Source organism: Fukomys damarensis, unplaced genomic scaffold (assembly GCF_012274545.1).
Source record: "Fukomys damarensis isolate Sample0158 unplaced genomic scaffold, DMR_v1.0_HiC HiC_scaffold_17, whole genome shotgun sequence".
NCBI lineage: Eukaryota > Metazoa > Chordata > Mammalia > Rodentia > Bathyergidae > Fukomys > Fukomys damarensis.
Window position 1 is genome coordinate 34,173,568 of NW_022900929.1, and position 10,617 is coordinate 34,184,184.

At 45.2% G+C, this 10,617-nt stretch overlaps 1 protein-coding gene across 1 annotated transcript in view; it reads left to right on the plus strand.

Annotated features, from left to right (window-relative positions):
- Vps39 (VPS39 subunit of HOPS complex) overlaps window positions 1-10,617 on the plus strand; it is a 50,265-nt gene that overhangs the window by 20,898 nt on the left and 18,750 nt on the right. The window contains exons 9-11 of the mRNA XM_010624765.3: window positions 76-196; window positions 306-426; window positions 3,303-3,432. Of these exons, the coding sequence (XP_010623067.1) occupies window positions 76-196; window positions 306-426; window positions 3,303-3,432 (372 nt within the window). The remainder of the gene's footprint in view (window positions 1-75; window positions 197-305; window positions 427-3,302; window positions 3,433-10,617) is intronic.

Consider the following 10,617-nt stretch of genomic DNA (forward strand, 5'->3'; position numbering starts at 1 on the left):
TCATTCAGATGCAGTTTCATGTGAGCAGCTGAAACAGTCCATAACCCAGAGCTCAGCCCTCTCTCTTTCACACAGAGCACCAGCCCCCCTACATCATCGCAGTGTTGCCTCGATACGTGGAGATCCGCACATTTGAGCCAAGGCTTCTGGTCCAGAGCATTGAACTGCAAAGGCCTCGTTTCATTACCTCTGGGGGGTAAGCAATTCCTTTGTTCACTGTGGTTACCAGGCTATCTCCAAGATTAAAATCACCATGTCATCATAACACCATGCTCTTCTACGGATAATCTTACTTCTGCCTCCAGATCAAACATTATCTATGTGGCCAGCAATCATTTTGTTTGGAGACTCATTCCTGTCCCTATGGCAACCCAGATCCAACAGCTTCTCCAGGATAAACAGTTTGAATTGGCCTTGCAACTCGCAGTAAGTATTGTTCCTGAGATTTGTGGGTGAGTTAGCTTTCCTCCTTGTTGTCAAAAGGGCTGAATTTGGTGTAGATGTTCATATTTACTTTGGACTAGTAGAATGAGCACAGAGCTGAAAAGGAGCTTCAATTCTCAGGATCTGTTTTAAGATACCTGTGAAATTCTATGTGATTTTACCTTTTCACTTTGTTAATCTGTCCAAATATAGAATGAACTGGGCATGGTGGTGTAATCCCGGCACTCAGGAGGCTAAAGCAGAATTGCTGCTATTTGAGGCTACATAGTGTGTTCAAAGCCAGCCTGAACTACTTAGTGAGACCCTGTCTCAAAACAAACAATACAAAACAAATATAGGATGAATGCCAATTATAATAATAGTATCTTACAGAATTAGATAATAAAATAATAGCTGTTTTTTGTTTTTAAAAATTAAAAAACCATAGAAACATTGCAAGTACAGTAATGGTCACAAATGTAATGTTACAGTCTAGTTGAATGTAAAAACTAAAGGGCCCTTCTGTATAGGGAATAGGCAAGGGGATATTGCCAGAACCCCTGCAGTGGCTCCTGGCCTCCTGTGAGCCACAACACCACAAGGTGAAAGAATAAAGACAGAAAATGAAACTTAGAGTGAAGCTGGGCCTTGGGACCTGATCGATGCTGCTCTAGGTAACAAAGACAAAGGCCCCCAAATTTATCCAGTATTTATTGAATACAATTGTGGGAAGGAATAGGGGGCTGGGTATGCTTTGAAAGCGTCTAGTGAAGTACTGCCAAACACCTGGCATGGTGGTGCCAGGCAGGACTCTTAGAAGTGAGCATTTCTTATCTTGCTTGCAAAGAACAAATAGGCACTGGTAGCAGGTGCAATTAGTAAGCAACCATCAGGTCAGTGAGAAGCCATAATTCAGGGGAAAGGATTTTAATTGGGTCATGCTGACCTCAGCTTCATGAAACTTAGCAGATCCATGCCACTTCACAGACCAGGACTTAGGCTTCAGTGACAGTGATAAGCAAAGGAGCAATACTAGCCCAACTCTGCTATCTGACATGCCCATCGAGTTGCATAGTACTTTGGTCTGACTCCTGATATAATGCAATATAGCTGAATTAGGGAAAACAAGAGTCATGTGCCACTCATAGAGTGCTAGTACTGGGCACGGATGTCTGCTACATCTCTGGATTTCTTTCAGAGGTGGACTTGTATGTTGGGATTAGTAACTTTAGATATTCTAAAACTACCTCAAGATTTACATCATCTAGGGTGCAGTCTGATACTTATGATTGGTACTGTATTAATCAGCTTGTTGTCACTATAACAAATACAGGTACAATTTACTTATGAAGAAAGGAGGTTTATTTAGCTGGGTTTTGGAGGTTCAAAGTCCAAATCTATGGTGAGTGCTGCCCATTAGCTGTATCATGGATAGCAGTGAAGGACAAGTAAATAATTACACTTCCACCCAGAAGCAGGCAGGACAGAAGGAGCTGGAGCTGCTCCTCTCATATCAACCTCCTCTATGACTCCCCAGGAATTCCACCCCATGTCCCTAGTCATCTCTGGAGTTGCCAACCGACCAGCCCTTAAAGGTCTCCACCCTTTCCCAGCACTGCCACACTGGGGATCTGGTTCCCAGCACTCAAAGCTCTGTGGCTGGGTCAGGGCACACAGTGTTTAAACCACAGCAGTTGTTCTCGATGTTTTTGTGGAATGTTGCTAACAGCAAAGCAGTGACTGTGCCCTTGTTCCAATTGGGCTCCCATGGCCAACAACCATTTTGGAGTTGACCTTCAGATTCAGGTCCTATTCCTATAGAAATCCTCAGTGATGATGATTGTAATCTGTAGAGGGTTTGTTTGATGTTAGGAAAGAATCAAAGTCATTCTGGGCATAACCTAGACAGTGCAAATTTAAAGAAATTTGGATGAAGATAATAGTAAAAGTTAATTTCTAAGCTTGGGTGGTTGGCGCAGACCTGTAATGCCAGCACTAGGGAGACTGAGACAGGAGGATCACAAGTTCAAAGCCAACCTGGGCTACTTAGCAAGGCCCTGTCTCAAAAAAAGAAAAAGTTCTGGGAATAAGTACAGCCATACACTGACAGTGGTTGGTCTCAAGTGGTCAGAGGGAAGGGAAGAAGGTAACTGAGACATTGTGAAGAAGAAATTAGATTTGGCAAAGACTAATTAAATGAGATATGGGTGATAATCAAAAGAAACAATGCTGTTAATTGTCCCATTTGTTGGGCTTTTGCTGTAAGCAGGTCCTTTCCCCACTGCATAGGTCTCGCCAGATGTCTCTCATTCCTTGATCATGCCTTGTTTCAGGGTCTTGCACATGCCTGTCCCTTTTTCCATAAGCACATGCTCCTCCTCCCCTCCCTTCCAGTCCCTTAGCTGACTACAGCTTACCCTGCTACCCCAGTCTGGTCCCTGCTGGCCCAACCTGGACCCCCACTCAGACTACTTCTGCCATCATGCTTATCCTGTCTCATTTTGGACTTCTGTTTTAAAACTAATTTCAAGTCTTTATTTAGAATTGACCAGTTTTTCCATTGCTGACCTTTTCTGTTCCAGAACCAAATCTGGAAATTGTGTCACATTTAATTGTCGCATATGCTTAGTGTCCTCAGGCCTGTGACATTGTCTTCCTCTTTCTTTGTTCTGCATGACCTTGGCAATTTCCAGGAGTACTGGTTAGGCTATTTGCAGAAAGCTTGGTGTATTTTAGTTGCATGGTTACTTGTGGTTAGACTATAGTCATAAGGCAGAGATGCATGTTGGTGCTGTGCACACTTGAGCTTCTGTGAAGAGCATGCTGATATATATGTTTGTCAGATTAGTAAGCACTTATCTGTTCTACTCTCTTGTCAGGAAATGAAAGATTATTCTGACAGTGAGAAGCAGCAGCAAATCCATCACATCAAGAACTTGTACGCCTTCAACCTCTTCTGCCAAAAGCGCTTTGACGAATCCATGCAGGTTTTTGCTAAGCTTGGCACAGGTAATATCCAGTGTGGCCTTGGGATGGGAGTTTATGAGGGTGGGATCTCAGACAGATCGGGGAGCAATGATCCTGACTTCTGAGAATGGGGGAAACTAACTCTCTCCACCTGATGCTCATGCCTAGCAAGATCCTGTGGTAGCTACAGTGGTTATGAATTTACAGTCCTAATTTTAGGAATCTAGTTTCATCTGTAAACACAGACTTGCAATTTTCAGAGCATGCATATACTTTATTAGCTACTGTCTATGAAATGCTGTCCTAGATGGAAGTCCCTGGATTAAACAGTAGGTCACATTCTAGAGCCAACATAGGACAATGCCACAGAGTCCTCCCTTAGCACCCTAAGATGTTTCTTGACCCCCTGGGCGTGCTAGTGAGCAGCAGCCGACCCAAGCTTGGTCAGGGCTTCTGGACCTTTGTGTTTATCTGAATTCCCCTTTGCAAGTGATGGACAGCGCTGATGGTTTCCCTGCAGTGCTGCTGTGTAGCGAAACGGAGTCTGTTGTGGGACACTGTACGCTTTGATGTCACTATCATTGTTAAACTTGGCATTTCTGCACGTTCAGTTATTTGCTTAATGTGGATCAGTCTATATATGCTTGGATTTCTTCTGAGTCACACTGTAGTCTTTTCCTTCCTCCTCCCCTTTGCCTTTTTGTCCACCATCCCTCAGCCCTGGCCAGTAAAGCCCTGTGTTAACTCCTATATCTATTCACTTTCCTTGTTGTGATGAGGCCAATTCTGAATACTGTCAGCAGAATCCGATAAGTAAAGCAGAGTGTACTGGAAGGTCAGAGGCTTGGCAGTAAAGGAGCCATACAGTTGATAGGAGGCCAGGCCTCCTCCTGGGGGGTACTCCCAGCAGGAAGCAGGAAGAGGACAGTAGTCACTCGGTGGCCAGGACAGGCTGGACAATACTGCTCAGGCATAGCCACGTCCTTGGCCCTGTTACTGTGTCCTCTATAAAAATTGCCCCCACCAATATGTTAACAATTTAATGCCACGTATCAAATCACCCTGAAACTTAGTAGCTCAAAATAGCAGTCATCTATTATCTCTCCTGACAACACTGGGTAAGAATTGGGCAGGGCTCTACTCTCCCTTCAGGTCTATTGTGCAGTTACAATTGTGTGTCAGCTGGGCTGCTATCATCAGCTGGTCCAGAGGATACATTTCTAAGCCAGCTCATTCTCCTGGCTAACTGTGGGGCTGTGGGGCCTCTCTTCTTCTTAAATGGGTCTCTCCAAAGAGCCACCTGTGTATCTTCGTGCATAGCAACTGGTGATTCCCAGGAGAAGTCTCGTGCTCTTTGTGACTGTCTCTTCTGCTGCATTCTGCTCACTTACAAGGATCCTTCCAGGATCAAGGCAAGGGAAAGCCACTGTACCTCTTGGTGGAAGAGGGTCATGTTGTGTCATACTTAGCGGATAGGATGTATGTTGGTATGGGCCTCACTGCTTGTCATCCTGCTTCTTTTTCAGAGGTCCAAAGGATCTTAGCTGGTATCAGTGAGTTAGGTCATGGTCCTGCTCATGCTTTTCCAGGGATAGGAAGGGGTGCTTTCTGTTTCTGAAGGCTAAGACTGTCCTCCAACCAAGACGACATGTAGTGTGGGAAAGGGAGATTGCCAAAAGGACATAGTTGCTGTAAAAAGGGAGATGGAGCCAGGTGTGGTGGCACATGCCTGTAATCTCTGCGGTCTGGAAGCTGAGGCAGGAGACTACAGTTAACAACTTAGTGAGATTGCATCTGAAAATTTGAAATAATAACAAAGGCTGGGCGTGTATCAGTGTGAAGACCCTGGGTTTAATCCCTGGTTCTGCAGGGGGAAAAAAAAAAGAAGAGAGATGGGTGCTGAAGAGCCTGCCTGAAATTGATAAATGTCTGCTCTCCTTTCTCTAGTTGAACTTAACCCCAGGGTTTCATTTTTAGGGCACTGCCTGCTCTTTGGGAAGAGTAACAGAACTGTTGTAGTAACATGGCCCTTTTTCCTTTACCAGCAGTACTCTTCCCCCAGGAATAAAGCTTTAGGTCAGCCCTCATTAAGCCACTGCCTCTGAATGGCTTTATTCCTCAAGTCATCCTGAGCTCAGAGCAATGTGCTGTCCTGTACCCCAAGCAGCAGGATCAGACGGGATTCAGCTTTCACACAGCCATTCCATGTGGGAAATGAGTCCAGTGTTGTCTGGAGGGCAGCTGGCTGTAGACCAGATTGTGGTTACACCTCCTTCAACTGACTTCATTTTAAGGTCTGGTCCTTAGGTCCAGAATGAATATTGTCAAGATTCCCAGACATTGTTGGGCCCCGGGTGATGTGCTGACCCCGACCAAAAGCACATGAATATCCTTTTGTTTACTTATTTTTACAATAGAGAGACTAGATCCCTTTCTGATAACCCATACCTGATACCCAGGATACTCTTTGTTATAGTTTGTATCTAGATGTGCCCCCAAAGCCTCATGCACTCATAGGTGGGGCTTTTCAGAGCTGGATGGATCTAGGGTACAAACCTAGGATACTAGGATTAAAGGTGTGTGGTACTAAATTAGTCCACTGATTGGTTTGGCATAGTTATGGGTGTGGATAATGGGAAGGCACACCCTGGATTTGGGTGGTACCACCCATAATGTTTGTAGCCTGGAGGGCATAAAAGGGAAAAGGAGACTCACTGCTTTGCTGCTTGCTGCTTTCCTGCCTGCCTTGCCATGAACTGTTTCTCCTCTGTGGCACCCTTTTGCTGTGCCACACTGCCTTGGAATCAACCGACTATGTACTGGACCTCTACAAACTATGAGCTAGTACAAACCTCTCCTGCTTTAGCTTGTGGGTGTTTGGTATTTTGTCTCAGCAATGAGAAAAAGTAAGACACTCTTTCTATGTATTTTAGTATAGGCATTTTTGCTACAATTCCTTGTATATGGCCATGAGAAATACCAGGGCCTATGGGAAAAATAAGTTTGGAACTAACCATGTGAAGACTGTAGCCTTGTGACTTTTTAAACAGAGCACATATTAAAAACAGTAACAGGGCCAGAGATTTAGCTCAGTGGTTCCAGCACCTGCCTTGCAAGTGCAAAGACCTGAGTTCAGTACCTGGTACAAAGAAAAGAAAAACAAAACAGTAACAACTCTGGCATTTAAATTCTCCCTGGTGTTTATTCCCCACATGGTCCTTTGCAGTCTTAAACCCTGGGGCTGTGCTTGTTCCTTTGAGATGCAGTTCTCTGAGGACATTTGATTCCAATAGAAACCAGTTTCATTAGGAACAAAACGAGACCTATCTTGAGTACTGTATAGACTTTTTTTATGAGACTGAAAAATATTAATATGGGTAAATCTTGGCTCCATTTGTACTCTCAGCTTCCCTAGATGGTTCAGTTTAATATAAAGCATAGTGGTCCTTGAAGCTACTAAATAGCCGCTGCTTGCACTAAAACATCACCTTTCCATAAGATTTAAGTCTTTGTATGTAGTTAAGGCTTTTTCTCTTACTGTGAGACTCTTGCTTGTGGTCACTTCAAAATGTTAAGCAAGCTGGGGAGAATTGAGCACGTACAAGACACATCACATCCCCTAACACTGCCACTCTTCTCCTGCCGACCAAGTGTGTAGAAACACATCACACTCACAGAACCAGCTCTATTATATGCAATGCCATGGTAGAGACTGCTTTCCCAGCACAGGACTGGAGCACATGGAAGTCAGGCAGCAGCCGATCTCATCTGAGCTGGGGGCACCCCCTGCATGGAACAGTCTTGGGCATGGTGGGGGTTGTGGTGTGCACCGAGCTTTGTTCCCCCTTCCCCCAGGGCAGGGAGGCCTGCGCTAGGCCTTTGGCTTCTCTTCCCTGCCCCTTTTCTGTGTCTCACAGATGGCCCTCGCAGGGTGTCATTGTCACAGTCATCTTTCTTGAGTGCCATATACTAAGTCTGAATGACCGAGACTCATGATTTTGTTCATGTGTGGGATTTCCTGGAGAGAGGTCCAGTCCCTTTCGTCAGATTCTGAGATGTCCGATAGTCCAGCAGTGCCAAAGAACCCCTGCTGTGGGCTGTTCCCAGGCCGCCTTCCTCTGTGCACAACAGGCAAGAATGCATGGTGTGAAGGCCGGGGCTGGGATCTTTACAGGATGCTGGGTGAGCAGGCTCACCACCTCAAAGCCTTAGGATCTGGGCCTTGGTGGTGGGGTGGGTGCTGTGTAATAATGGCAGTTTGAGTGGGAGAGGTATTACATTTCTTAAAACTCATATTAAAATTGAGCCTTGAACTGTTCAGTTGGTTCAAGTTCTATGATCACTATATGCTTTTATTTTTTCTCTCAGTGTATCAGAGGTCGATCTGCCTAGAAAGGGGTGTGGGTGGTGAGGGCTAAAGAAAGATGATAGAGATATGCGTAATTTCATAATACATGAGGGGCTGGGAGGTCAGTGCCTCAGAGTGGGCAAAGACAAAGACACTCTGAGCTCATCACCATTTATTGGTGGACACAATAATTGGAAGGAGTATTGGGTGACTCAGGGCGGCAGGGATCTTAGGTCATTGAGGATCTATGTTGATGAGGACCGGAGATGGGCAAAGCATTCTTACAGTAGTAGGTGGGACAAGATAGCAGACTAATAAGGAGTTTGTCCTTTTTCCCATGTGAAACCTCTTTTTTTTTTATTACTACTTGGTTCTTCAAGAACCAGAGTGTCTTCAGCTGATGTAATCTTGCTCGTGAGAATCACAGCATCACGGGACCAAGGAGGCCTCAACTTGTGACTGGAGGTAAAACAGTTATGTTTTTGCATGCCACAGCCAGCTCGAGGGCAAGGAGACATTGGGCCTAAGATGGTCTTAATCATAATTTAATTATGAAATGGTTTTTCCCCAAAATTATAGAGAGTGGCTCTTGACATCAGGAAATGTTTACCAAGTTTCTTCTACAGCTACTGAGACTGTTCTAGGTGCCAAGTCATTGGGCTCAGACAATACATAAGCAAACTTAGTGATAAATGCTAAGACCGTCGAGCCGGAGTAGAAGCTTCTTCGTGTGTATTGTCCTGCTTGTGGGATATCATTTCAGTGTTCATAATGTCTCTGTATTGTACTGGGGTTTCTGCACATGACACGAGCTGGACTCAGAACATACTGTTCCCAAATCAGATCAGATAGACATTGTCAATCCTGGGTCTGCTTTCCATTCTTTGGGGCGTTGGGGGTGAATGAGATGTCAGAGGACCACCAGGAGCTCACATGTGAACTGCTTGGAGTGACATGAGTGTGAGATAAAGTTCTCCAGAGCACGAGTAAGTGAGAGGAGAGCTGAGGGGCCCCGAGGTGCACAGGAAGCGAGGAATTTTAATGAGGCTTGGAGGCAGAGGAGGCAGAGGAGTCATATGGCATCCAGAGCCTGGGAACTGGGCCCAGTGTCAGGTGTGGTGGTGAGTGATGGGTCCTGCCAGAGAAGTGTGTTAGAGGCAGGTGCCACAGAGAATCCTGGGCTTTACTAGGCCTTGGGAACATTACATGGGTTTGGGTTTTCTGCAGTGTGTGCAGAGAACTGAAGCCACAGCCTCGGGTGTGCCTGGCAAGTGCTAGCAGAAGCTGAGCCCTGGCCCTTGTCACGAGATTTAAAGCAGAGCTGTGGGATCCGGTCCATGCTTATAGACATAAGCTTGGCGCAGGGATGGGCGTGGCTCAGTGAGGGCCTCGAGTTGGTTCCCTTGCAGTTCCCAGCAGCCACCTTCCTCTCTCAGACTGGTTTCCAAGGGACCCCAGTGGAGAGTGCTGTGAGCAGGCTATTGTTCTTCCCTCATCCTGAGGGACAGGGTCTTCATGAGTGGGCGGAAACACATGACCAGATAGAGGTGATGGGGGTCGTGGGGCTCTGGGGGTGTTCAGGGCAAGATGATGTAGCATCTGCCTTCTGGTCACCTGACCAAGGACTCACATGCGTTGCAGAAGCCCCTTTTTGCCCTACTCTGACATTTAAAAAGTTTATATGAATGGGAGGAAAAAAATTTCAAGAAACCTGGATCCAAGCTTGATGCTGTGGCATATGCCATGATCCCAGCTACTTGGGAGGCTGAGGCAGGAGGATCACAACTTCAAGGGCAGCCTAGGCAATTGAGTGAGATGTACCCCTGGAGAGAGAGGGAGGGAGGGAGGGAGGGAAAAGGAAAAGGAAAGGGAAAGAAGGAAAGGAAGGAAGACAGGCAAGCTGAGCCTGTGATAGAATGCCCCTAGCTTCAAGTAACATGCTTGTAAAGCCATGTGCTTTTATAGCTTTGGCTACTGTGTTGCTGTGTGTGCTTTATAGTTGTAATTTATAGTGATTTCCTAGTGCTCTTTTCCATTGAATTAAGCACATTTTGTTTTGCTACTGAAGGAGTTATATATTGTTTCCAGAATTACATTGTTATAAATAATATATTCCCCTTATACATATTATGCAATCTTCCCCTTTAATCTTTTGGATTATTTTCTTAGGTTAAATTCCTAGCAGGAAACGAGGGTGTCCAAGTACTCTTTTCTTCATGGTGATAGTAGTATTCACTGCCTTAGCAGTGTGAGGATGATTGAGTTTCAGAGTAGTGCAAGCAGTAGGCAGTAGCATGTGAAAATAACTTCGTGTGTTGAGAAACCACGTTGTAGAAGAAGGTGATGAAGGGAAAGTCTGGATGATTGCCATTGGAAGAGGGAAACATTTACTATTTTAAAATATTAAAAATATCTTACTGTATGAGAGAGCATAGCAGCAGACATCATAGCTGTTTGTAAATGTTCTGTGCCTTTCTCCTTCTAAGCACTGGGAAAGTCACACCCCCTGCCTGTTTGAAGTTTGATGTAGTCACAGACTTGACTCATGGATGTGACTGGAAACTTGCCCCATCTGGAAGGAGCTGAGTCTGTTGTGCCTGGAGACCTCCCTTTGCCCTCTGCCTTGGTAACTTGCAACAATTGAGAGCAAGGTGCTTCTGTTATCCTGAGTTCTCAGTGATAAAAGCACCAATAAACCTGAAATAAACTTGGGTTTTATTTAAAAAAGAAAATAACTTTGTGTAATTAAACAGGTATAAAAACATCATCTGGGTTTGAAGGCTGAAGCAGGAGGATGATTTAAAAAAGGGCTGGGGATGTAGCTCAGCACTTGTTGGGTTCAATCTCCAGTACACCCCCTCCCCAAAGTCTCTGCTTTT